The sequence below is a fragment of the Dipodomys spectabilis genome, unplaced genomic scaffold, assembly GCF_019054845.1.
Source record: "Dipodomys spectabilis isolate Male_0828 unplaced genomic scaffold, ASM1905484v1 ptg000815l, whole genome shotgun sequence".
Lineage (NCBI taxonomy): Eukaryota > Metazoa > Chordata > Mammalia > Rodentia > Heteromyidae > Dipodomys > Dipodomys spectabilis.
In genome coordinates this window covers 52,035-78,999 of record NW_024871492.1, presented here as the reverse complement: position 1 = coordinate 78,999, position 26,965 = coordinate 52,035, and the positions used below count along the sequence as shown (strand labels likewise).

At 50.9% G+C, this 26,965-nt stretch overlaps 2 protein-coding genes across 4 annotated transcripts; one reads left to right on the top strand and one right to left on the bottom strand.

The window, feature by feature from the left end:
• Nucleotides 1-555: 555 nt before the first annotated feature.
• Nucleotides 556-12,800, bottom strand: Golt1b (golgi transport 1B). Its single transcript, XM_042673386.1, has 5 exons — nucleotides 12,677-12,800; nucleotides 8,928-9,019; nucleotides 6,789-6,967; nucleotides 5,121-5,202; nucleotides 556-3,004 (listed from the first exon to the last, which is right to left on the bottom strand). Exons 1-5 carry the CDS (start codon nucleotides 12,699-12,701, stop codon nucleotides 2,966-2,968), a joined length of 417 nt encoding a protein of 138 aa, XP_042529320.1. The 5' UTR covers nucleotides 12,702-12,800; the 3' UTR covers nucleotides 556-2,965.
• A 291-nt stretch (nucleotides 12,801-13,091) lies between these two features.
• Nucleotides 13,092-26,903, top strand: Recql (RecQ like helicase). Of its 3 annotated transcripts, none has more exons than XM_042673374.1 (15): nucleotides 13,092-13,140; nucleotides 15,580-15,626; nucleotides 16,066-16,263; nucleotides 16,891-17,070; nucleotides 17,385-17,491; nucleotides 19,262-19,460; nucleotides 20,135-20,301; nucleotides 20,539-20,620; nucleotides 21,372-21,520; nucleotides 21,605-21,722; nucleotides 22,116-22,254; nucleotides 22,532-22,623; nucleotides 23,445-23,664; nucleotides 24,786-24,918; nucleotides 25,842-26,903. In XM_042673374.1, the coding sequence occupies exons 2-15, from the start codon at nucleotides 15,611-15,613 to the stop codon at nucleotides 25,977-25,979; spliced, it is 1,938 nt and encodes a 645-aa protein (XP_042529308.1). In that variant the 5' UTR covers nucleotides 13,092-13,140; nucleotides 15,580-15,610; the 3' UTR covers nucleotides 25,980-26,903. The 3 variants fall into 3 exon arrangements, with proteins under 3 accessions (XP_042529308.1, XP_042529310.1, XP_042529309.1); XM_042673375.1 differs by lacking the exon at nucleotides 13,092-13,140 and adding an exon at nucleotides 14,367-14,371; XM_042673376.1 differs by lacking the exon at nucleotides 16,066-16,263.
• The last annotated feature ends 62 nt before the right edge of the window (nucleotides 26,904-26,965 follow it).

The following is a 26,965-nucleotide window of genomic DNA, read 5'->3' as shown; positions in this document are numbered from 1 at the left end:
GTCGATGGCTCATACTGATGACAATCCTAGCGACGGAGGAGGCTGGAGATCTGAGGATTGTGGTTCGAAGGAGAGCTGTAGATCAAGTGATAGAGCACTAGTGGTTCAGAGACAGCGCCCGGGCCTTGAGTTCAAGGATCAGCACCAAACAAAGCAAAACAAAAAGTATATACATGTGTGTTTTCAAATTTATGAGCACTTCAGCTTCTCAGAAACCTTTTTTGTCTAGAGGACTGCATTCAGTCTGGGAATGGGTTGAGCATGGTAGTGTATGTCTATAATCCCAGGGGCCTGAATTCAAGGCCTCTTTCACTCAAGGCTGGTGCTCTACCACTTGAGCCACGGCACCACTTCTGGTTTTTCTGGTGGCTCACTGGAGATAAGTCTCATGGATTTTCCTGCCTGGGCTGGCTTCGAACCACAGTCGTCAGATCTCAGCCTCCCGAGTAGCTGGGATGATTGGCACTGGGTTCATATGGCTAATTTTGAAAGCAAAAAAAACCCGCGCTAAATGTTTAGGCTGTTACAATGAAGATACCCTTGGACTCGTGGTTCATAGAAAAGTACCCTTTTATTGAGAGGTAAGACAAAATGTATTTACAATATTCAATTGTTATTATTTATCATCTGACTGTGAGACTTGTTTTTTTTTGTAAAGCAGCAGTATTTCAGGAATAACAATTGATAAGGGCAAAAAAAAAAAAAGAAAGAAAGAAACAAACTCTTCAGGCTAAAGTAGCGTTAGACCTTTTCTTCCATCTTGAAAGAATCCAAATATATGTTTGTTTGTTTTTTGCCACAAACTCAAATGGGGTCGATTTGGGAAGGGACAATCCTGACAGGAAGGGGAAATGGGTTTTTAAAAAATAAAAAGAGTCTCACTAAGATTCTGAGTTAAGAAACACACGGGGAGGGAGGGCGTGGCTCACGTGGTAGAGCGCCAGCCAGTGGAGCAAAAAAAAAAAAACGTCAGGTACTGAGTTCGAATCCTGGTCTCTCAACAACAGCAATAGTAAACAGGGATAGCTGTGTGGCCCAACGCACATGGAATTCGCCATGCACCTGCCCCTTTGTGGGTCTTCATAAGGACTAGAAACGATCAGATCTTTTTAAGTCCAGCCATGTTTTTCTGCGGTAAGACGGTAGGAGAGGAGGCTTGTACAGTGTAGTGGAGCCCGATGCTATGGCTTTTCCATCGCCAACAGATGTTGCTCTGGAAACACGGGCCACGCACATCTGTCGAAGTCAGTGCTCAAACGCGATTGAATTTGACACTCTCCAAGTAACGCAATGACCTTTTGAAGACCGTCCGACACAGCCTTCCATCTGTATTCCATTTCAATTGAGGTAGGAGTCTCCATTTATTCCATCTTTTTTTTTCCTCACCAATTCCATCATGAAATCAAATCGCAAGAACCAACCACACCAGGAAAATCCACGAGAATGAACCTTTACAATGCACACCAATGCTTCACGGGTAAGATGCAGAAATGCATCCAATGCAACTACCAGTAACAAACGCTACGCTAACGTTGTGCAGACCTGTTGGCAAATAAACATCACAGCCTTCCACTGGGATGTTATTTTTCTCCTGCAGTCAAAACTTTGCGAGGGTTAAATAAAAAAATAAATAGTGCCATCGTTAGGGGTAAAGCAATTAGTGAAAATGTGGCTGTTAAAATGTACTCTGAAATCTGCCACTAAATCTACCACTGTCCAATTAAGCAAATCCTTATTATCGTCCATCAATGATGGAGGAAGAAATTAAATGAAACTCTAAGTTTTTTTTTTTTTTCTTCTGAGTATGATGTTTTGAAGAAACCATAGCCACTTTTAACTTCAACATGAGAATTTGGTATTTTCTTCACTAACTCGTGTGGACAGTGAGCTATTTGTACAGGAAAATGCTGATCATGAGGGAAAAACTCAAGATTACACAGACAGACCTCTGAAAACAGTTGTTAAGTTCTAGAACATGGTACCAATCTTAACCATCCACGTTATTTTAATTTAGGCATTTAATTTGATAAGGGCAGCAATTAATTTGGGCAACTGATTGAATTACGATTGCTGGGCTATTGTTGGATTTTGGAAGCAACAGATTAAAGAAGAAAAACAAAAGACGAGAAATGACAGCAAGACGTGGAAAACCATTTGCTTTCCACATCACTTAGCATCTTCAGTCAAACAAGGGTGTAACAGACAATAGCATGTTCTAGAATGCTTTTGGCTTCGGTGGGATGATGATACATACAAATAATATGGTTATAACTGAGATAGCTCTAATTCAGGAACAAAATCCCCACCCCTCCCCAAAACCTACTAACCAATGACTCTAAGGTGTTCCAGCAAAGATTGGATTTTTTTTTTTTTTTTGCTGGTTTGAGAACATTAATATACAGAACCACAGTTTTTATTTTAACCTGGTTTCTGAGAGGAAAAAAAAAGGGATTTTGATAGCAAAAGTAGGTTTTCCTTGAAAATGATGCCACCAACGCTCTCCCTTGGTTAAGAGACTCAGCGCACAGGGAAACGTTTTTTTTTTTCCCCAACACATCGGACATTAAAAGAAAAAAGACCAAAACAACAACAACAAAAACCTTCCTATGATGCTCTTGAATCTTAAAAACAACAACAGCAAAACCCAAATAATAGTACGAAAAGAACATCAAAAGTAACAGGAGCCATCAATTGTTGATGGATGGTTGTGTTTCGCAGCTTGTGGAAAGTTCTAGAAAGTCGTAACAGACTTCACTCCGCCCTGCCCCAGCTGAAGTTCTTAAGATCACTTGATTAGAAGGTGGCTCCTCCTTGGTGCTTGGTAGTTTCGAAACTTCCAGACAGCACGTGACAAGCTATTTCCTGTCATCAACTTTGTGCTGAAGATTCTTCAAAGGGCTGTTGTGTTTTTGTTGTTTGTTTTTATAAATAACACAATATTTTAAACGAGTCTTCTTGGGTGTGTTTACACCATATTGTTGCTTTCTCCCATTTTATCTACAAACTGCAAGAAGAAAAGCAGCATTAGAGACCCCCTAGAGATTGCAGGCTCACACGATTCAACTCCATAAAAAGGTTGCTTTAAGAAAAAAAATCCAGCTTTACAAGAAGGTTCGTGGAAAGTTTGGATGACTGACAACGGTTAAATTAGGTACTACTTACTGCCATCTTCCCAACGTACATGTCTACAAAACATTTTGTTCTAAAAAAGTTGTCTTTGCATGACACGGTATACGGATGAATTTAAGAGTGCAACATGACAAAAAAAAACAAAAACAAAAAACCCAAAAACCAATGCAACACAATAAATAAAATGGACACTGATTATAATGAAGTCAACATCGTTAGCTTAACAAAAAAATAAATAAAACAAAATTGAAATGTCAGCCACTCATGCATTAATGAGCCCAGTAAGATATTTCAACTGACCATCAAGTGCTGTCTCTTCTTGGCCTATGCTGTCTTTGAACAAACAGATTTCACTCCGTTAAAGTTCAACAGTTAACAGCAGCTACTGACTAAGGAAGATCATTTTTAAATGCATATTCGGACTTTACACTAAATGGCATGGCATTAAAATACATTTACATGTTGCAAACATACATTTGTACTAGATTAGATATTCACTTGCACACACATTCAGGGGATTGACTTGTTACTCTTTCTGCCCCTTCCCTACCACAAAAAGAGAAATTTCATTTTTCTTAGCAGTCTGAGTGCCATGATATAATTATAGTAGCGATATTAAACACACTGGGTTACAAGACCCACAGTTACAATCTTGTATGTGTGTGTGTGTGTGTGTGTGTGTGTGTGTGCGCGTGCCAGTCTTGGGACTTGAACTCAGGGCCTGAGCTCTTTCACTTAAGGCTGGCGCTCTACCACTTGAGCCACAGCACCATTCCCACTTTTCTGGTGGTTCATTGGAAATGAGAGTCTCATGGACTTTCCTTCCCAGGCTGGCTTCAAACTGCGATCCTCAGATCTCAGCCTCCTGAGAAGCTGGGATGACAGGCGGGAGCCACCAGCGCCCAAACCTGAATTTGTTTTGTTTTTTTGGTTCAAGGCTGTCTTTTGATCACTTGAGCCACAGCTCCACTTCCAGCTTTTTGGTGGTTCACTGGAGATCGGAGTCTCATGGACTTTCCTGCCTGGGCTGGCTCTGAATCTTAATCCTCAGATCTCAGCCTCCCGAGTAGCTGGGATGACAGGAATGAGCCACCAGCGCTCTGTTCAAAAATTTCTTTTCTTTTTTCCCTTTCAGTCTTTTTTACTCAGGCACTGATTATAATGAAGTAATGATATCAAGATACATTGTTTTAAGCAAGATTCTTCTAATGTCGATGACTACAGATTTCAACAAACCCCAAAGTCTTTGTGAACATCAACAAACATTACTACTATGGGCGTCTGGAGATGAATGCAAGTAAATTCAGGATGTAACCCAATGAGCCTAGCCCAGTTTAGTTCATTTTCTTTCTTTTTTTTTTTCATGGTACTACAGTGCAAACTCAGGGACTCATGCTTGCTAGGCAGGAGCTCAACCACTAGAGACACGCTTCCAGTCCTCTTTTGCTCTGGTTATTATTCTTTTGGTAGACTGTGGGACTTGAACTCAGGGCCTGAGTGCTGTCCCTGAACTCTTTCACTCAAGGCTGGTGCTCTACCACTTGAGCCACAGCTCCACTTCTGGTTTTCTGGTGGTTTAGTGGAGATCAGAGTCTCATGGGCTTTCCTGCCCTGGCTGGCTTTGAACTGTGATCCTCAGATCTCAGCCTCCTGAGTAGCTGGGCTGACAGGTACCTCTTATTTTTAATACTGTAGCCTCTACCCTTAGAGGCAGCTACTGCTGGCGATTTGAGTCAACATTAAAAAATAGACAAGAGTAGTAAAAAAGGGATACAATGAGGGACTATTTCAGGTTTGATAAGCAGAAGCAGTGATTCTTGTCTGCTAGTCACCGTCACTTTGAGCCCAGAGATGCAATCTTTTATATCAGAATGGAAACGTTCTGGAATCTACCATCTGTTGATGGCTCCAATTTCTACAAGTGAAAAAGCGTGGCGCTGTTTTTCTTTTTGGGTGGTTTAAAATCGACGGCTGAAGATGTGGTTACTTACTGATCTAATTCCAGGCAGATTTAAGAGAGACCCAAGAACTGGTACTCTTCTAATAAAGCCAATCACCACTGGAAAGAAACCCCTGGGAGATGGGAAAGAAAACATGGAAAAAGTTATTAACACTCGGCAAGGCTTCAAAGCAAGTTGAAGAGAAAGATCTGTTGGATGTCGGTGGCTCCTGCCTATAATCCTAGCTACTCAGGAGGCTGAGATCCGAGGATCACAGTTCAGAGCCAGCCTGGGCAGGAAAGTCCTTGACATGCTTATCTGCAATAAACCACCAAAAAAGTTGGCATGGAGCCGTGGCTCAAGTGGTAGAGCACCAGCCTTCAGGGAAAAAGCTAAGGTACAGCGCCCAGGCCCTGAGTTCAAGCCCTGGTACTTCTGAGTATCTTGAGTTTCAAAAATAAATAAGATAAAAATAAAGCCAATGCATAGGAGATGAACTTTTCCTGGGTCTTAAAACTAAGTACACAGAGTGAAAATATTTGAATGGTACAATTAAGAATATGAATCTGTGGAAAGGCAAAATCAATGGATCAAAATAAAGTCAAATAAAGAAAGCAACATTTTTTTAAAAAAAGAAACAGGTCTCTTATGATTTTCTAGTAGTATTAAATTCAAAAGGATTTTTTTCCCCTTCTTCTCAAGGCTGGCATTCTACCACTTGAGCCACAGCTCTTCTTCTGGCTTTTTGGTGGCTAATTAATTGGTGATAAGAATCTCATGGATTTTCCTGCCCAGGCTGGTTTTACATCTGGATCCTTAGATCTCGGCCTCCGGAGCAGCTAGGATTACAGGCATGGCGCACTGGGGCCTGGCTTGAGATTTGAGATTCTTGAGAGCCGATTTAGCATTTAATTCTTTCTCTTCTGTATCTCAGGGAAAATTCAGAGTCATGGGTAGAGGAGAAGAGGGATATGCACCTCTTGAATAAACAATGCAGACCAACTATACTTGCAAGTATTTTCTCTTTTCCATGCTATTTACTTACTAACTAGCTCTTTCCAAACGTGAACTCCACAAAATTGGCTAGTGTGTGCAATACTGACTTTTCCACTGTGTGTAGACACTAATGACACTGCGATGGACAGTCTGTAATGGTAAAGTGCCAGATATTTACACTGAAATCTACCTTTCCCTATCAATGCATGAATTTAGTCATTTATTACCCGTCTACCTATCTTATTCATCCAGCTATCAGTCTATCTACTCCATCTACCATCTAACGACCTGTCTACTTATTCTGTCATTCCACTCTCTCCCTCCAGTTATTAGAAACACCAAAATCAGTGTATTAAAAATGCCAACAAAATGCACTTTACTGCACTGAAAATACAAGGGCAGTTTATACCCTTCCTAAAGCAGTCTATATCAAATAGTCTATATCTATATTCTGCAAACATTTTTATAATTGACGGATCTCCAATTATAAGAAGAGAAGGGAGAGAATGAGCGCAGGGATTACACTGTCCCAAAAGAAATGTCCTCATTACCTGACTTAGGAAACAGTAACCCCTCTGTACATCACCTTTACAATAACAAGAACAGACATAAAAGAAGACTCAACCCAAACAGAAGAGCACCGGAATACGGTGAACACGGGCACCTGTGCAGGAGTTGCCTGACAGGCTCGCTTCCTACCGGGAAAGAAAGTGGCCACCTCACCTGAATAAAAGAAAGAATCCATAGATTTCGAAGATCATTCCTATCAAAGGCCAGCCGACCAGGACCACAAGCACACCGCCCAGGAAAAAGCCCGTGGCTTTCATTTTATGTTTCTGGAAGAAGAATCTGAACGTTCTCTCTAAACCAATGACAAAAGCCAAACCAGCCACAAATAAAACCTGGGAAAGAGAGAAAACAACAACACAGGAAAAGAGTAGTCTATACATACTGCATAAATATGAGAGGGCACAGCCATGAATGTACGTAAAGGGAGTGAATCTGTTGGAATTTTATCCATCCATCCATCCACCAACCAACTCATCCATCCATCAACTCCCCCATCCATCCATCCATCCATCTGTCCATCCATCCATCTGTCCATCCATCCATCCATCCATCCACCCATCCACCCACCAACTCATCCACCCACCAACTCATCCACCCACCAACTCATCCATCCACCAACTCATCCACCCACCAACTCATCCATCCATCAACTCCCCCATCCATCCATCCATCCATCCATCCATCCGTCCATGCATGCATGCATGCATGCATGCATCTATCCACCCACCCATCTATCCATCCATGCACCAATCCCTCCATCTACCCAGCTATTCACTCACCCAACATCCATCCACCCATCCATCCATTCTTGTGCCAGTGTTGGGGCTTGAACTCAAGAGTCTCACATACTCTCGCTTGGCATTTTTGCCCAAGGTTAGTGCTCTACCACTTGAGCCACAACTCCACTTCTGGCTTTTTGGTGTCTGACTGGAGCTCAGAGTTCCCTGGACTTTCCCGCCTGGGCGGGCTTCCAACTGTGATCTGCAGATCTCAGCCTGCTGAGTAACTGGGATTACAGGTGTGAGCCGCCGGTGCCTGGCTGGCTCCCATGTGTTTGCCATGAGCCTTGGGAGTGTCTGTGGACAGGGGAGAGGCAGTCCAGCTAGGAGGACAGTGGAAGGAAGAATGCAAAGCCTGGAAGATGATGGTTTCATGAGTCCCACGAGCCTGGTGGCTGGAGAAATAACAACACACCCAGCGATTTCCAAACACTCCTATTTTCTCCACGACCTCCTGTCTGTGTGCAAGTCCTGGCGACTAATGAAAATCTCTGTGTGTCTGTTGGGCACCCACAGCGCACGCCTGTCATCCCAGCTACTCAGGAGGCTGAGATCCGAGGATTGCAGTTGGAAGCCAGCCTGGGCAGAAAAGTTTGTGGGAAGGCCACAGAGGCTGGGTGGCCCTGAGTTAGAATCCCAGTACTGACATGAGCACGCGCGCACGTGCACACACACGTGCGCACACACACACACGTGCGCACACACACACACGTGCGCACACACACACACACACACACACATGTGCACAAACACACCCTGTTTATTTTATCCAGTTCAATCCAATCTGACATCTCAGAAGTTTACAGTCAGAGAATTCTGGAACTTACCAGAATACTTAATTTTTAATAAAACTTGTTTTAATTACAGCCATTTTACTTTTCCTTTCTCTTCCTGTACTAGCTGCAGGAATGACAATACTATTCACAGGGTGAAAACCACAATACTGCTTTTTTTGATCGGGCAAGCACTATCAATCAGGTCATTCATTTGGGAAGTCCTACTTAGAGTCTGCTTCCCTTGAACACATTACAAATACCTGACATAGTTAAGGAATTAAAGCTTAAGTGTTTATCTTCTATCTAAGCTGCTGACAGGTTTGGCTCCTCACTGAGAGAGAGCGAGAGAGAGAAACGATGTCAAAGTAATTATGCGTGAGTCACAGTGAGTCATTTCTCCCAAATTGGACAGAGGGTAAAATGTGGAGGTAAAACTTAATCTTATGAGCCAGGGACCAGTGGCTTACTCCTGTCATCGTAGCTATCCAGGAGTCTGAGATCTGAGGACCGGGGTTTGAAACCAGCCTGGGCAGGAAAAGTCCTTGAGACTCTTATCTTCAATAAAGCACCAAAAAGCCAAAAAGGGAGCTGTGGATCAAGTGGAAGAGTGCCAGCCTTGTGGAGAAAAGTTTAGGGATGGTGTCCAAGCCCCAAGTACCAAAAATCAACTAAACACACATCTCACCCCCAAAACTTCCTTATAAATTGAGATGAAATAAATACATCGAGACACTCACATTTCCGATGGCCAATAGGGCTTTGTCAAAGAAGAGAATCATCCCAAAGAACAGGAAGAAAACTCCAAACCCGGTGAGGCCCATGCCAATTTCTGCAATGTTAAGTTCTGTGGTTAGGGAAGCAGAAAAAGATGAGCTTCGTGCTCATCCCTGTAAGCTCAGAAAAGTTTTCCTCTGGCAGACACAAGGAACCAGATCTCCCAAATTGCAGGTGAACTCCAACAGGACACTGATTAAGATCTGTGATAGCCAGGCGCTGGTGGCTCACACCTGTCATCCCAGCTACGCAGGAGGCTGAGATCTGAGGACCGAGGTTCGAGGCCAGCCTGCGCAGGAAAGTCTTTGAGACTCTTATCTCCAATGAACCACCACAAAGACAGAAAGTGGAGCTGTTTTTCAAGTCAAAAAGCTAACAGGCGGCCGAGTTCAAACCCTAGGAATAACGGTAGTCACAACAAATGAAATAAATAAATAGAAATCAACTAGACACCAATGCAATAAGTACCAAGGTAGAATGTTTTTCACCACGACAAAATGCAGTAGCAACTTAAGACACGTGGAAAACACCTCCACCCGGCTCACGCTCTGGAATGAATCTTGGCTTTTCTTCTTGTTTCTTTTATACAGGGGGATGGTGCCATTACAGAATTCCCTTACACAATGCTCTGGCCTTGGGCAGGGCCTGGCCACGCCCCCAGCAGCGCCTAGCCACGCCCCCACCTCTTGCAAGTCAGCAGAATGAAGGCTGGTTCCTCACGAATTGCTTCGCAGTTCCATCTACAGCGGAGTGACACCAGACCTTCTTTGCTTATGCTACTCTAGTCAAAGTGTCTCACTTTCTTTAGTTCTGGTCCTGGGGCTGGAACTCAGGGCCTGGGTGCTTCCCAAAGCTCATGCTCTACCGCTTGCGCCACACCCCCACTGCTGGCTCTTTGGTGGTTCGTTGGAGATCAGAGTCTCCCGGACTTTCCCTGCCCCGGCTGGCTTTGAATCACGATCCTCCAGACCTCAGCCTCCTGTGTCGCTGGGATGACAGGCGGGAGCCATGGTGCTTGGCTTTGCTCTTGGACTTTGGAAGGATGTGAATCAACACACTCATCCTTGTAAGTCTTCAATTCCAGAGAATCTTTGTGCACAGGCTAAATCCTATTTTTCAACCTCACACTGCCCTCAGATTCCCCCAAGATCTCAGGCTTAATCACGTGTCTTCTTGGATGCTAGTGGGGTACAGTGAAAAGCACAGACCATTATTTTTTTTTTAAATCAGTCCTGTGGCTTGAACTCTGGGCCTGGGCGCTGTCCCTCAGCTCTTCAGCTCAAGGGGAGCACTCTACCACTTGAGCCACAGCGCCACTTCCGGATTTTCTGGTGGCTTATTGGAGATAAGAGTCTTACAGACTTTTTTGCCCTGGCTGGGTTTGAACCTTGATCCTCAGATCTCAGCCTCCTGAGTAGATAGGATGACAGGCATGAGCCACCGGCGCCTAGCAGCACAGACATTTTTAACAGCAGAAGTAGGAGCAAGCCTGATTTCTGCCACTTTTCTTATGATGATGTATTGAGTTTCTTTTGCAGCTCAATTTATCGGGTTTGCAAGGCTCATAAAATAATTAAGCAGACTGATTTATATGGAAGCACATGGCAAAAAGCATGAGTATGCTTCCATTCAATTGCCAGAAATGATAGATCAGAAAATAAGTAAATAAATAAATGCGTGCATGCCACTCACGCCTGCCATCCCAGCTACTCAGGAGGCTGAGATCTGAGCATCATGGTTTGATGCCATCCCAGTGAGACTTTTATCTCCAATGAACTGGCAAAAAGCCCAAAGTGGAGCTCTGACTCAAGTGGTAGTGCACCAGCCTTGAACAACAACAACAAAAAAAACCTCAGGGACAGCGCCCAGGCCCTGAGTTCAGGCCACAGGACCCACACAGACTCACAAAACAAGAAAAGACAAGTAATCCTTAAGATCACCACAAAGGAGTAGAAAAATGGCAATGTCCTATTGAAAGAAAAGGAAACACTGTAATGCTAACTTAGAAATGAAAGGCCCAGCCGGGTGCCAGAGGCCCACACCTGTCATCCTAACTACTCAGGAGGCTGAGATGGGAGGATCGTGGTTTGAAGCCAGCCAGGGCAGAAAAGTCCCCATGAGACTCTTACCTTCAACGAACCACTCCGAAACCCGAAGTGGTGCTGTAGCTCAAGTGGTAGAGCGCCAGCCCTGAGCACGAAGAGGTTCAGGGCCAGCACCCCAGACCCTGAGTTCAAGCTCCACAACCAACCAAAAGAAAGAAGGAAAGAAATGGAACAAGGCGCAGAGAATCCTGGACGGAGGGATGCGGACACAATAACAGCTATAGCCAAGCCCAAAATTCACTTCTTGTAGAAGAAGTTGGGGTGACACTGACCGAGACGCGCTGTCCGCCTCATCTGACTGGTGGAACTGGAACCCTTTGAGGAAGAGCAAGAAAGAAGAACAAGACAGGAAGGGGGAAAAGGAAAGGGAAGAGAGGTAGGTAGCTAAATTGATGGAAGAAGAAGGGAGAAAGATGAAGAGGTAGATAAATACAGAGATGGATGAAGAGATAGACAGATAAGAGATGGATGGATGGATGGATGCACAGACAGACAGCTAGCTATCCGGGATGGATGGGAAGGGGCCTCAGCCTTGCAGGGCAGGAAGAACCGTTTGGCTGGTGACATGGCTGGCCACGTGCGCTGCTGTTGGACGGGCCTGGCCATCAGCCCAGCCGCATCCACAATTCTGCAGGACGCGGCCACCAGGCCATACATATCCTCTTGGTTCTTGGCTGGGGGAGGGGGACAAAGAAAAGTGGGGGGGAGAGAGAGAGAGACCCCGCCCCCTCCCTTCATCCATCCATTTCCTCCTCAACGTCGCAACCCCTGTTGAAAACGTGGATTAAAAAGCCACACAAAGTCAACCACCACCAACCACCCCCCAAACCCCACAAAAATCCAGGGGGGCTGGGGGTGGTGGGTGGGTGTGCTTGATTGTCAAAAGGGAAAAGCCACTGCGCCCCAACCCTGGGGGGGAGGCACTGATCATTTATTCACTCACCACATTGGAGCAACCTCCTACCACCCCCCCATTGCCCGCCCCTCCACTGACCCCCCCAGCCCCCCACTGCCCCCTCCTCCCAGACCCCCAACGACCCCCATTGCCCGCCCCTCCACTGCCCCCCCAGCCCCCACTGCCCCACCCCCAGCCCCCCACTGACCCCCATTGCCCCGCCCCCAGCCCCCCCACTGCTCCCCATTGCCCTGCCCCTCCAGTGTCTCCCACTGACCCCACCAACCCCCTCACTGCCTTACCCCCCAGCCCCCCCCACTGCCCCCCATTCTCCTGCCCCCAGCCCCCCACTGCCCCACCCCAGCCCCCCACTGACCCCCATTGCCCCGCCCCCAGCCCCCCACTGCCCTAACCCGCAGCCCCCCACTGCCCCCAGCCCCCCCCATTGACCCCATTGCCCCTCCCCCCAGCCCCCCCACTGCCCACCCCCAGCCCCCCCAATGAACCCCGGCTCGCAGCGCACGTGACATCTGTCATGTGCCCCCTCGACCATCCGGCTGGGTTCAGGGGACCCACGGCGGGGGGGGGGGCTCCGGGCCCGGGCGGATCCCGGGGTCCCCGCGGCGGGAGCCCCCCTGCCCCCGCACCCCGGCTCGGCCCCCCCGGCCCCGGCCCCCCTTCCCCCCCCCCCCCCGGCCCGGGCGGCGCTCACTCTGGGTGTCCGTCAGGGAGATCATGATTGCGGCGGCGACGCCCCGAAGCCGAGGGCGAGGAGAAGCGGGGCGCCGGGCGCGGGGGGCGGAGGAAGCCGGGAGCCCCGCGAGCGCCGGCCGCCACGTCTTCCGGAAACACGCAGCCGGCCGCACCCCGCCTACAAGGCCCGGCGCCACTGGCCGCGCGCGCTCCCGCGCCCGGCCAATCCGCCGCGGCCTTGCTGCAGGCCGCGCCGCCGGCCCCGCCCCCCGCACGGCGCGCGGCGGCGATTGGTCCGCCCGGCCGACCCGGAAGCGCCGCGGCGCCGGGCCGGTGGCGCCAAGATTCGTGGAGGCGGCGGACGTCGCGGGGCGCGGGGCGCGGGGCGCGGGGCGCGGGGCGCGGGGCGCGGGGCGCGGGGCGCGGGGCCCACGCGGGGCTCGGCGCGAGGTCACAGCGCTCGGGGCCTAAGTTGGGGTTCAGGTGAGGGCACTGCATTCGGGGTTCGGGGTTCAGGTGAGGGCACTGCATTCGGGGTTCGGGGTTCAGGTGAGGGCACTGCATTCGGGGTTCGGGGTTCAGGTGAGGGCACTGCATTCGGGGTTCGGGGTTCAGGTGAGGGCACTGCATTCGGGGTTCAGGTGAGGGCACTGCATTCGGGGTTCAGGTGAGGGCACTGCATTCGGGGTTCAGTAGGGGTTCAGGTGAGGTCACTGCATTCGGGGTTCAGTAGGGGTTCAGGTGAGGGCACTGCATTCGGGGTTCAGTAGGGGTTCAGGTGAGGTCACTGCATTCAGGGTTTGGGGTTCAGGTGAGGTCACTGCATTCGGGGTTCAGTAGGGGTTCAGGTGAGGTCACTGCATTCGGGGTTCAGTAGGGTTCAGGTGAGGTCACTGCATTCGGGGTTTAGTAGGGGTTCAGGTGAGGGCACTGCATTCGGGGTTTAGTAGGGGTTCAGGTGAGGGCACTGCATTCGGGGTTCAGGTGAGGTCACTGCATTCGGGGTTTGGGGTTCAGGTGAGGGCACTGCATTCGGGGTTCATGTGAGGGCACTGCATTCGGGGTTTAGTAGGGGTTCAGGTGAGGGCACTGCATTTGGGGTTCAGTAGGGTTCAGGTGAGGGCACTGCATTTGGGGTTCAGTAGGGTTCAGGTGAGGGCACTGCATTCGGGGTTCAGTAGGGTTCAGGTGAGGGCACTGCATTCGGGGTTCAGTAGGGGTTCAGGTGAGGTCACTGCATTCGGGGTTTGGGGTTCAGGTGAGGGCACTGCATTCGGGGTTTAGTAGGGGTTCAGGTGAGGGCACTGCATTCGGGGTTCAGTAGGGGTTCAGGTGAGGGCACTGCATTCGGGGTTTAGTAGGGGTTCAGGTGAGGGCACTGCATTCGGGGTTTAGTAGGGGTTCAGGTGAGGTCACTGCATTCGGGGTTTGGGGTTCAGGTGAGGTCACTGCATTCGGGGTTCAGTAGGGGTTCAGGTGAGGTCACTGCATTCGGGGTTCAGTAGGGTTCAGGTGAGGTCACTGCATTCGGGGTTTGGGGTTCAGGTGAGGGCACTGCATTCGGGGTTCAGGTGAGGGCACTGCATTCGGGGTTTAGTAGGGGTTCAGGTGAGGGCACTGCATTCGGGGTTCAGTAGGGTTCAGGTGAGGGCACTGCATTCGGGGTTCAGTAGGGGTTCAGGTGAGGTCACTGCATTCGGGGTTTGGGGTTCAGGTGAGGGCACTGCATTCGGGGTTTAGTAGGGGTTCAGGTGAGGGCACTGCATTCGGGTTCAGTAGGGGTTCAGGTGAGGGCACTGCATTCGGGGTTTAGTAGGGGTTCAGGTGAGGGCACTGCATTCGGGGTTCAGGTGAGGGCACTGCATTCGGGGTTTAGTAGGGGTTCAGGTGAGGTCACTGCATTCGGGGTTTGGGGTTCAGGTGAGGTCACTGCATTCGGGGTTCAGTAGGGGTTCAGGTGAGGTCACTGCATTCGGGGTTCAGTAGGGTTCAGGTGAGGTCACTGCATTCGGGGTTTGGGGTTCAGGTGAGGGCACTGCGTTCGGGGTTCATGTGAGGGCACTGCATTCGGGGTTTAGTAGGGGTTCAGGTGAGGGCACTGCATTCGGGGTTCAGTAGGGGTTCAGGTGAGGTCACTGCATTCGGGGTTTAGTAGGGGTTCAGGTGAGGGCACTGCATTCGGGGTTTAGTAGGGGTTCAGGTGAGGGCACTGCATTCGGGGTTTAGTAGGGTTTCGGGGTTCAGGTGAGGGCACTGCATTCAGGGTTTAGTAGGGGTTCGGGGTGCGGGGCGTGGTCTCGAGGCAGAGGTCAGGGCCCGGAGCGCTGACCCCGGTTCTCCTGACCGCCGCCCCCAGCCCCCCAACGGCTGCTGCCCCTCAGGACTGTGCCGTGCTGCTGTAGAGTGTGGCAGAGCCGCCGTCTGCAGCCTCAGCCGATGCATTCTACACCCGGAAAGCTCCCACCGCTCAGCTGGGGGTTTTGGGGGAAGAGCCACATAACCAAAACAGTCGAGTCCACAAACGGAAGGGCAGGCTCCCGGTGTCACCCTGTAATCCCGGCTACGCAGGGGGCTGAGATCTGACCTTCAGGGCTGGAAGCCAGCTAGGGCAGGAAAGGCCCTGAGCCTATCACCAAGAAACCACCCCCAGAAAGCCCCAAGTGGAGCTGTGGCTCAGATGGTAGAGGGCCTGCCTGGAGCCCAAGAGCTTCCTGAGGGGCTGGGATGACAGGCGTGAGCCACAGCACCCGGCTCAACGTTTTTGTTGTTAATTCTTCCCGAGGTTCTGGGGACTCAAAGAAGCACTTTATAATACTCTGTACTTCTAGTTCCTGTTCTCCCCCAGCTGCATTCCTGACTGAAATAGTATTGTTGCGTTTTGTTGTTGTTGTTAATTATGGTTTTTTTGTCTCCATTTCATAGAAGGAAATTTGATCTCCAGTTCCATTTTAGAATGGCGTCGCTTTCAGGTTAGTGGATGTAATTCCTCTTCATAGTTTCTTTCTGTTCCCTTTCAAGTTGCGTGCTTTTGATTTTTTTTAAAAGAGATTTGGGTTACAGATTCTGATTCTAGAAATGGCAGCTTTTTCCACCATGGTGAAAGGTACACAACACTTGGCGTTTGACTAAGGTTAGGTGCTGGTGGCTCCCGCCTGTCACCCCAGCTACTCAGGAGGCTGAGATCCGAGGACTGCAGTTCCAAGCCAGCCTGGGCAGGAAAATCCATGAAGACCCTTTATCTCCAATGAACCAGCGAAAAACCGGAAGTGGAGCCGTGGCTCAAGTGGTCAAGCTCCAGGCTTTGAGCACACTAATTCAGGGACAGCGCCTAGGCCCTTGAGTTCAAGCCCTAGGAGACGCACACAGTGGACTAACTCCCTGTGGTCAACTGCTTTCTCTGCCTCGCAGCGCTCACCGAAGAACTGGAATCTGTCACCAGCGAGCTCCATGCAATTGAGCTGCAAATCCAAGAACTGAGCCAGAGGCAGGAAGAACTTCTTCAGAAAAAGTCCGTCCTGACCAAGAGGATAAAGCAGTGTTGCCAGGACTCTGGCGCCGGGACAAGTACTGAGGGGGACTCTTCCCCTGCCGCTTGGAATAAAGAAGGTTTCCTCTTTCTTTCCTTTTTTTTGGGGCTGGGGAGCAGCCCTGGACTTGAACTCAGGGCTGGGCGCTGTCCCTGAGCTCTTTCACTCAAGGCTGGTGCTCTACCACTTGAGCCACAGCGCCACCTCTGGTTCTCTGGTGATTCATTGGAGATCAGAGTCTCATGGACTTTCCTGCCCGGGCTGGCTTTGAACCACAGTCCTTTGATCTCAGCCTCCTGAGTAGCTAGGATGACAGGTGTGAGCCACTGGCAGCTTCCTTTATTTTTAATTTTTGATGCCAATACTGGGACTTGAACTCGGGGTCTCAAAGCTGGTGCTCTATCACTTGAGCCACGACTCTGCTTCTAGGTTTTTAGTGGTTCATTGGAGATAAGAGTCTCATACGCTTTTCTCCCTGGGCTGGCTTGCAATGGTGATCCTCGGATCTCAGCCTCCTGAGCAGCTGGGATGACAGGCGGGGCCCCCAGAGCTCAGCCTGCAATGCCATTTCAATTCACTTCACTTTGCTGGCATAGCTGGGTGACAGTCATTTCAGCCTTCTGATGATCAACGGTTATAAATCTGACCCCGATTGGCCTCGCAGTCACTCCTGGATTATCACCCTCATCTTTCTCTCCCTTTCCAGATTTCCCTTGGTCGAGTAAAGTTAAAGATGTTCTGAAAAACGTCTTTAAACTGCCGAAGTTCCGACCCCTTCAACTTGAAACAATTAACGTGACCATGGCCGGGAAGGAAATATTTCTTCTTATGCCAACGGGAGGAGGAAAGAGTTTGTGCTACCAGTTACCTGCGTTGTGTTCAGAGGGTGTGTGCCAAGAACTTCCCACTGAAATCATTTCTCTAAACAGATAAATATACATTGTGCCTGTGCCGGGACTTGAACTCAGGACCTGGGCGCTGTCCCTGAGCTTTTTGCTCAAGGCGAGGCGCTCTACCTCTTGAGCCACAGTGCCACTTCTGGTTTTCTGGTGGTTCATTGGAGATGAGAGTCTCATGGACTTTCCTACCCAGGCTGGCCTTGAACCTTGATCCTCAGATCTCAGCCTCCTGAGTAGCTGGGATGACAGGCGTGAGCCACCGGTGCCTGGCTTTAAATTCGATTTTGATTTTCTCTTTTAGGTTTTACACTGGTGATTTGCCCGTTGATCTCTCTGATGGAGGACCAGTTAATGGTTTTAAAACAATTGGGAGTGTCGGCCGCCATGTTAAACGCTTCTAGTTCCAAGGTATATGTGAGCGGATTATTGTTCTCTTAGTTTAAACTCTGCACTGAAATACAGCTACGGTTGAGGAGCCTTTAAAATCCTAAACTGTTCTATCTGTGCATTACAGACTGTCTCACGAGCTAAGAGTGGTTTTATGGGTTCTGTGGGGTTGGTTGGTTTGTTTCTTTTGGTTCCAGGACTGGGGCTTGAACTCAGGGCCTGGGCGCTACCCCTGAGCGTGGTTGCTCTAAGTTAGCACTCTGCCACTCGAGCCACAGCGCACTGTTTTATCTGTCCAGGGAAATAATGCTTGTAAGGTCAGCAGTGAACTCAGTGGAGGAGAAGCTGGCAGGCAGGTTGGGCTCACATCACCTCAAGGTACTGAACTTGAAGCTTCTAGAACACTGAGGAGAGTCAGGAGCTTCGTGAGCAGGTTCACGCTTACCAAAGACAGGGCTGGAAGACAATCAGAAGCTTAGATCTCACTCAGTGAACAAGTTCAGCGACATTCCAGCTCCATGGGCAGGAAAAGCCGGAGGTAGGAGGCTCCAGAAAAACTGGCCTGGTTTCTTCAACAAGTAATTGTTTGCACAGGGAAACAGAAAACGAGATCAAAGAAGCCGGGCGCTTGGTGGCCCCCGCCTGTCATCCCAGCTGCTCAGGAGGCCGAGAATTGAGGATCGAGGTTCAAAGCCAGCCCAGGCAGGAAAGTCCATGAGACTCTGATCTCTAACGGACCACCAGACAACCAGAAATGGAGCTGTGGCTCCAGTAGTAGAGCACCAGCCTTGAGCACAAAAGCTCTGGGACAGTGTTCAGGGTGTGAGTTCAAGCCCCAGGGCTAGTACCAAAAACAAACAAAAGAACCATACATACAAGAAGGATCAAAGGGCCTATGGATCCATCAAGCCCAAATATAATCCAAGGCCTAAGTATTATCTGCACTGTAACCTTTTGGGCTGGAGTTTGAAGTCAACCTGGGGCTTAATCTGTTGTTTGGGAGGCTGGTACTTAACCACCTGAAACAGGGCTCCAGTCCAGCATTTTGCTGGTTAAGTGCAGATAAAGGCACTTCTCAGGCTGGCTTCTAACCACAGTTTCTAGGTCTCAGCTAGAATTCCAGGCCTTCCTTTCCTTTTTCCTCTCTTTCTCTCCCTTTCCTCTCTTCTCCTCTATTAGGGGTTGAACTCAGGGCCTACGTCTTGTCCTGTAGCTTTGTTGCTCAAGGCTGGCGCTCTACCACTTGAGCCACAGCTCCACTTCTGGCTCTTTTGGTGGTTCATTGGAGATAGGAGTCTCATAGGACTTTCTTGCCCAGGCTGGCTTTGAACTGCGATCCTCAGCTCTCAGCCACCCGAGTAGCTGGCATAATGGGCGTGAGCCACTGGTACCCGGCTCTGCTCAGTTTGGAAGTTGGGCCAGCCTGAACCACGGTTCCCATTTCTCCTTCCTGCCATGGCTGGGCTAGTCGGTGCGTGACACAGCTTCTCCTGTTGAGATGGGGTCTTGTCTTTAACCTGGGTTGATCTCGTGTCTGTCTTCCTGATTGTAGCCTCTGGAGTGACTGGGATTACAGATGGGAGCTACAGAGCCAGCAAAACAAGTGGCTGTAGCTCAGTATACACAGGCCGCGCGGAAGCGGAGTACAAGGGTGTAATTCCAGCCTCCATGAGCCTCGCATCTGTTTCTAGGCGGGCCTGGGGCTGCTGCTGTCCACTTTGGGCTTGGGAACCGCCCTCCCCTCAGCCAGCCTACGTCGGCTCCAGCCCTCCGTTCTGCCCCGTTTCCCAGGAGCACGTCAAGTGGGTGCACGCCGAGATGGTGAACAAGAACTCCGAGCTGAAGCTGATTTACGTGACGCCGGAGAAGATCGCCAAGAGCAAGATGTTCATGTCCCGCCTGGAGAAGGCCTACGAGGCCAAGAGGTTGGCGCGGATCGCCGTGGACGAGGTTCACTGCTGCAGCCAGTGGGGACACGACTTCAGACCCGGTGCGTACACGCGGCCGCGCACCCCATCATGCCCAGCCTCCCGCAACGCTGGCTGCAGAAACACCCACGAGACTTCCCATCTCCCAGCCAGCCGGCCAGATGCTTGACTGGAGGCATGGCTCAAGCGGTAGAACACCAGTGGAGAGCCAGAAAGCTGAGTGAGTTCCAGGCCCTGAGTTCGAATCCTACCACTGGAAATCGCCGTGTGTTTGCCTTCCTTATGGATCTCCTCACCAATCTTTCGTCTTGTTTCTGGTGGTACCAGGGATCGAACTCAGGGCCTGGAGCTCATCATGAAATGCTCTACTACTTGACTCATGCCCCGGGCTGTTGAGCTTTTAGGATGTTTGCGAGATAGAGGCTGGTGCTTTTGTCCACGTTGGTCTTGGATCGTAATCCTCCTAACTTCCACTTGCCAGGAAGCTGGGATTATAGCTGTGCACTACCATGCCTGGCTCCCAAGAACAGGTGTGCGGGCGGTGTCTCCTGGCTTTGTGTTTCCCGGGCTGGCTTCTGCGATCCTTCCGTCTCAGCCTCCTGTAGCGAAGCCTGTGTGTTCTAGAAGAGTAACGAGGGATTACAAGTTGATCCTTGTAGCTACGGCTGGCCGAGTCCTGGACGAGCCGCAGCCTTCCAGCTCGACTGACCGAGCCTGCATTGTTTGCCTCTTGCAGATTACAAGGCTCTGGGGATCTTGAAGCGCCAGTTCCCCAACACGTCGCTGCTGGGGCTCACCGCCACCGCCACGCAGCACGTCTTGAAGGACGTGCAGAAAATTCTCTGCGTCCAAAACTGTATGACGTTCACCGCTTCGTTCAACCGGCCGAATCTGTATTACGAGGTACGGGACTTTTACGATGGTGATTTTTGAGGGTTGGCGTTCACCCGCCTGAATCACAGCTCCACTCCAGGCTTTTTGGGTGGCTCATTGGAGATAAAGAGTCTCCTGGACTTCCTTGTCCAGGCTGGATTTGAACCTGTGATCCTCACCTCTCGGCTTCCTGAGTGGCTGAGATTACAGGCGTGAGCTACTAGTGTCCGGCTAAGCCCCTCAGACTGTGGTGGTTTGTTTTTCTAGGTTCGTCAGAAACCCTCGAACGCAGAGGATTTCATTGAGGACATTGTAAAGCTCATTAATGGCAGATACAAAGGACAATCAGGTAACGTTAAAAAATAAACCAGCCTTGGGGACTGAGAGAGAACTTTCCAGAAAGAATAACACTCTGGTGGTTACACTGATGGGATGATTTAAGCCCTGGAAGTAGTAAGTTGGGGTAGGTGAACGTGTTTCATTGTGACACAGTTGATTTGGGGATCTTACAAATCCAAAGTGCCGTTTTTCTCAAGTCAGAACCAGGCGTTTAGGAATTGTCTCATGGCTTTTGCTTTGCTTTAAATGTCTTCCTCTCTCCTCCCTTCCCTCCCTTCCTTTTTTTTGCTTCTTTCCTTTAGTTTTTGTTTGTCCTGGGGTTTGAACTCAGGTCTCTGACCTTTTACTAATTCATTGAAGACAAGGGTCTCTTGGATTTGTCTGCCCAGGCTGGCTTTGAACCACGATCCTCTCCTGAGGATCGTGGTTCAAGACCAGCCCAGGCAGGAAAGTCCATGAGACTCTTATCTCCATCGAACCCCCAGGAAACCGGACATGGTGCCGTGGCTCAAGTGGTAGAGCTCCTACCACTTGAAGAGCTCAGGGGCAGTGCCCAGGCCCTGAGTTCAAGCCCCACGACCGACCAAAAATAAAAAGTATTACCCAAGTCAAGATATGCATAGGGTCTTAGAATTTTCCAGAATGTTTTTTCCACCCCTCCCCTCCCGGGCCTGGTCTTACCAAACATGTCGCGTGGCAGATTGAGTCACCTCCCAGGACTGTGGCATGCAGTAGCTCACGCGGGGTCCTGTGTCCCGTAGGAATCGTGTACTGTTTCTCCCAGAAGGACTCTGAGCAGGTCACCGGCAGCCTGCAGAGGCTGGGCGTTCGTGCGGGCGCCTACCACGCCAACATGGAGGCAGAGGACAAGACCAAGGTCCACATGAGATGGGCGGCCAATGACCTGCAGGTGAGCCGCCTCCCCGCCTCCCCTGGCCCGGGGAAAGGCTGTGACCCGGCCCCCGCGGCGGCTGACGCGTGCAAACATCCTCAGGTCGTGGTGGCCACGGTGGCGTTCGGGATGGGCATCGACAAGCCCGACGTGAGGTTCGTGATCCACCACTCGATGAGCAAATCCATGGAGAATTACTACCAAGAGAGCGGACGGGCAGGTACGCACGGAGACCCCCATCTGCTGGGCTGCGTGGTGGTGGGTCCTGAACTCAGGGCCTTGACGCTGCTCCTGAGCTTTTTGACTCAAGGCTGGTGCTCTACCATTTGAGCCACAGCGCCACTGCTGGCTTTTTGCTGCGTCCTTGGGGATAAGCCTCACAGACTTTTCCTGCCCAGGCTGGTTTTGAACCGTGATCCTCTAGATCTCAGCCTCCTGAGTAGCTGGGATGACAGGCGGGAGCCATGGATACCCCAGGTTTGGGTGTTGGTTTTAACACCATCTCTTGGAAGTTTCCAGATGTAATGGGAATCTCTGTGGGCATCCGAATTGTATTTCCCTGTTAGTTTATTGATGTAATTAGGCAATCTCAAGCTCTTCCCGCTCGCCCCAGGCCGGGATGACCAGAGAGCGGACTGCATCCTGTACTATGGGTTTGGGGACATCTTCAGAGTCAGCTCCATGGTGGTCATGGAGAACGTCGGGCAGCAGAAGCTGTACGAGATGGTGTCTTACTGCCACAACATAAGCACGTAAGCCGCTCGCCTTCCTCTGAGCTGCCTTGTTTTTTTTTTCCGTGCTAGTACTGAGATTTGAACTCAGGACCTTGCACTTTGACTGGGCTATTTTTTGGCCCCAGGCTGGTGCTCTACCACTTTGAGCCACAGCTTCTAGCTTTTTGGTGGTTCCTTGGAGATAAGAACCTCATGGGTGTTTCTGCCCGGGCTGGCCTCGAACCCGGATCCTCAAGCTCCCGGCCTCGGTTCTTGGGACTCACGCGGGCGTTGGTGTCTTGTCACGTGCCGGCAGGTGTCGCCGCGTGTGCATCGCTCAGCACTTTGATGAGGTGTGGAACTCGGATGCCTGTGACAAGATGTGTGACAACTGCTGTAAAGACACGGGTAAGTGCGCCACCTTGTGGGCCCTTCCTGGCATTTCTGCCCGGCCGGGACTGCAGGGGGTGGGCGGGAGACCAAGCGGATCACACCAGTGGAACACAGGGTCTCTGCTTGCCTTTCCCAGACTCAGAAACAGTCCAGACTTTTAGATGAAAGGCGGCCACGTCGCATGGACACACGCATGATTCCCAGCGTGGCCCGGCCCGTGCACAATGTGGAGCTAATAAGGAAAAGCCAGCAGTTCTCCGATTGGAAATACTGTGATGTACTATTAAGACCAGGCGCTGGTGGCTCCCGCCTGTCAGCCCAGCTACTCAGGAGGCTGAGATCGGAGGATCGTGGTTCAAAGCCAGCCCGGGCAGGAAAGTCCTTGGGACCCTGACTTCTAATAAACCGCTCAGAAAACTGGAAGTGGCGCTGTGGTTCAAGTGGTAGAGCACCAGCCTTGAGGGTAAAAGCTAAGGGACTTGAGGCCCCGAGTTCAAGCCCCGGTACTGGCATGTACACACACACACACATGTTTAGGATGCCTCACACTGGTGGTGGATTTTATTCTATTTTTTTGTCGGTTGTGGGACTTGAACTCAGGGCCTGGGCGCTGTCCCTCAGCTCTTCAGCTCAAGGCTGGTGCTCTACCACTTGAGCCATGGCGCCGCTTCTGGTTTTCTGAGTGGTTCATGGGAGATCAGAGTCTCATGGACTTTTCCACCAGGATCCTCAGATCTCAGCCTCCTGAGCAGCTGGGATGGCAGGCGGGAGCCATGGGCACCGGGCTGAGGGTGGGTCTTACACCAGAGTGCTCACACCCAGCCTGTGCCCTGCAGCAGTGGAGGAGAAGAACATCGCGGAACACTGCAGGGAGCTGGTGCAGATCTTGCGGCAGGCAGAGGGGCTGGGGGAGAAGCTCACGCCCCTGAAGCTCTTGGACTCCTGGCTGGGCAAAGGCCCCGCGAAGCTGAGGGTGGCCGGCGTGCTGGCTCCCGCGCTGCCCCGGGAGGAGCTGGAGAAAATCATCGCGCACCTGCTCCTGCAGCAGTACCTCAGGTAAGTACCGTGCACAGCACTTCCCGCTTCCGGATGCCCCTACGACTGCTTCCTGCCGGGCGCCGTGGCTCCCGCCTGCCATCCCAGCTCCTCAGGAGGCTGAGGGCTGAGGATCGCAGTTCACAGCCAGCCTCAAGAAAGTCCCGGAGACTCTGATGGCTAAGGAACCACCAAAAGGCTGGATGTAGAGCTGTGGCTCACGTGGTAGAGCGCCAGCCTTGAGCAAAAAAAAAAAATAAGCTCAGAGACAGCGCCCAGTCCCTGAGTTCAAGCCCCAGGACTGGCACACGCACACACACGCACCACACACCTGTTTTGTAATGAAGTGCAGCAGAATCTGCTCTCGTAGCTATTTTTAAAAACAATAGGAAACAATTTAAGAAACTCCACCTTTAATTAACCGCCACACATCCCCAAAAGTACACAACTCTCCCCTAGATTGTTTCACTATAAAATACCCCAAAAAAATCAATGTGTAAAATCTTTTCATAGTAAACCTTATCAATAGAACCTTCTTAGCCCAAACCCCTGCAGGTTTATTGCTTAATTTAGAACTCTGATGCTTTTATTGCCATGTGTTATAATAAAAGACTCATTTGCAGGGGGCTGGGAAGGTGGCTCAGTGGTAGAGCGCTTGCCTTGCATGCCTGAGGCCCTGGGTTCAATTCCTCAGCACCACATAAGAAAAAAGCCGGAAGTGGCGCTGTGGCTCAAGTGGTAGAGCGCCAGCCTTGAGCTGAAGAGCTGAGGGACAGCGCCCAGGCCAGAGTTCAGGCCCCAGCACCGGACCCCCAAGAAAATGTGTGTGTGTGTTGTGGTACTGTTACTGAGTCTTGAACTCAGGGCTTCTGCTTTGATTGACTTTTGTGCTCAAGGCTGGTGCTCCACTACTTGAGCCACAGTGCCACTTTGGCCTTTTTGGTGGTTCCTTGGAGATCAGAGTCTCACAGACTTTCCTGCCCGGGCTGGCCTTGAACCGCAGTCCTCAGATCTCAGCCTCCTGAGTAGCTGGGATGACAGGCGGGAGCACCAGCGCCCGGCTAGGCCTAGGCGCGGATTCTCCTTTGTGAACGGGTTGGTTGCGTTCTGTTTCTGTGACCCGTGGTTTTCTGCCTGTGAAGGGAGGATTACAGCTTCACGGCGTACGCCACCATCTCGTATTTGAAGGTGGGACCGAAAGCCAATCTTCTGAGCAGCAAGACGCACGTCATCGCCATGCAAGTGAAGAAGGCCGCCGCCGCCGGCAGCCTCAGGGTAACGGGGAACCTTGAGCTCCATTTGCACGCGCGCGTGTCCACACAGCACCGGTGTCGGTGCCCCTGCCCGAGAGTCAGAACCCGAGACACAGGCCAGGGGATTTTCTTCCTATGTGGATGCTCAGTTTGCAAGTACGGATTTTGACTAGACTAAGGGAGACCAAGCGTGGCCCGCCTGGTAGATGGGAGCATTCCCTTTATTTCAAAGGTGTTTATGCTGCAGCTGTGGGGCTTGAACTCAGGGCCCTTGTGCTCAGGGCTGGCGCTCCAGCACTTCTGAGCCACAGCTCCACACCTGGTTTTCTGGTGGTTCTATGGAGAGCAGAGTCTCACGGATTTTCCTGCCCGGGCTGGCTTTGAACCGTGATCCTCAGATCTCAGCCTCCTGAGGAGCTGGGATGACAGGCGTGAGCCACGGTGCCCAGCAGAGAGCCCACTGCAAACCCCACTCTCAGATGGTCCTAGGGGAAGAGCACAAAAGGCGCAATGCCTTTGCACCTCGAAATCATACAAAAAATCTTGTTTATCGAGACGGACGCCAGGAAATGGAAACGAAGTTTTTTTATTTATTGCTGTTTTTTGTTTTCCTTTAGTCTTGTATGTGGGTTTCTCTGTCTCTGGGAGGGCGAGGGGGGCACAGGAATGGGGGGACAGAGGGGAAACCAAGGCAGCCGGGGTCCTCACTGGACACAGGTGGAGAATGAACTCCACCACGCGTGGGTGGGGACGGGAGCTTTGGTCTGTGTGTGTGCTGGGCACCACCAGTGGATTTTGGGGTTCCTGGCAGTCTCGTTCTGGCATAGAACTCCACACCCCCATTCCCAGCAGAGCTCAAGAGCGCGCGGACAGACAGGGTGTTCTGAGCTTGATGAGGAGCCGGGCTTGGAAGCGGTCCCTGCTCATCCTGGGATTTTCTTGTAGGCGGAGTCATCCAACACTTCTCGGTCGGATCGAGCTGGTGAAATGGGGGAAAGGGACGCTTCGGGAAACTTCCAGAAGTCGGCACGCACGCCGCAGCACTCTGGGGCCAAGAAGAGGAAGGTGGAGGTTGATGGCTGAGGCGCGGGCTGGCCGTCCTGGCAGGAGCCTGCGCGCGGGGCGGGCGTCGGTCCCGCGTCTGCACACGGCCCTCTCTCAAGGCCTCTCTGCAGACGTGGGGACCCAGAGCCCCTGGGACGCCGAACACGGCGAAGGACGTCATTTTCCAGAATGAAACAAGGGAAAAGAAATCCCGGCTCGATGACATAGTTGAGAACGGCTTTCTAGAACCGTGGGGGGCTCTGCAGACTTCCACCCACCTGACTGCGTTTACTTCAGCTGTAACTTGCGGTGCCCTTCCTTCCGTGTGTGACTGCTGCTCCTGCTCTCGAACCCACAGCCTCCCGATCTCCTCCCGTTTTCGCTTGGCCCACGGCTGGTGAGCCATGCCCCCGTTCTAGCTTTTCGGTGGTCTTCAGAGGTGAGAACCTCAAGGATTCGAATGTTCCTCCCTGTGGTTTCAAACTATCAGTGTCCTGAGTTGCTGGAATTGCAGGCTTGAGCACTGGTACCTAGCTGTGTCTTTTTTTTGGTGCCTGTGGTGGGATTTGAACTCAGAGCCTAGTGTGCTGTTGCCTGAGCTTTTCTGCTCAAGGGCTAGTGCTCTACCACTGGAGCCACAGTGCCAACTTGGACTTCTTGCTGGTTTACTGAAGAGTCCTACTGACTTTTCTGGGAGGCTGGCTTTGAACTGCGATCCTTAGATCTCAGCTTCCTGGGTAGCTGGGATTACAGGCGTGAACCACGCAGCTAACTTTGAACAGCAATATGACTCTGATGTAGGCTCATCATTCCCAGTGAGTGACATCTATTTAGCTGAATAATGTAGATGCCAGGCGATAAAAAACAGCTGTAATTCAAATACAAAGAAGGCGTTATTACCAATCTTAACAAGCAAGGCGCTCCCACCATTTTATTTAAATAAAACTCAGAGCTTTCAAAATCCCAGCTTGGTTTTGCGGCTTTCCGGGGCGTGCTGAGCGCTTGGTGGCGAAGCTGAATTCACC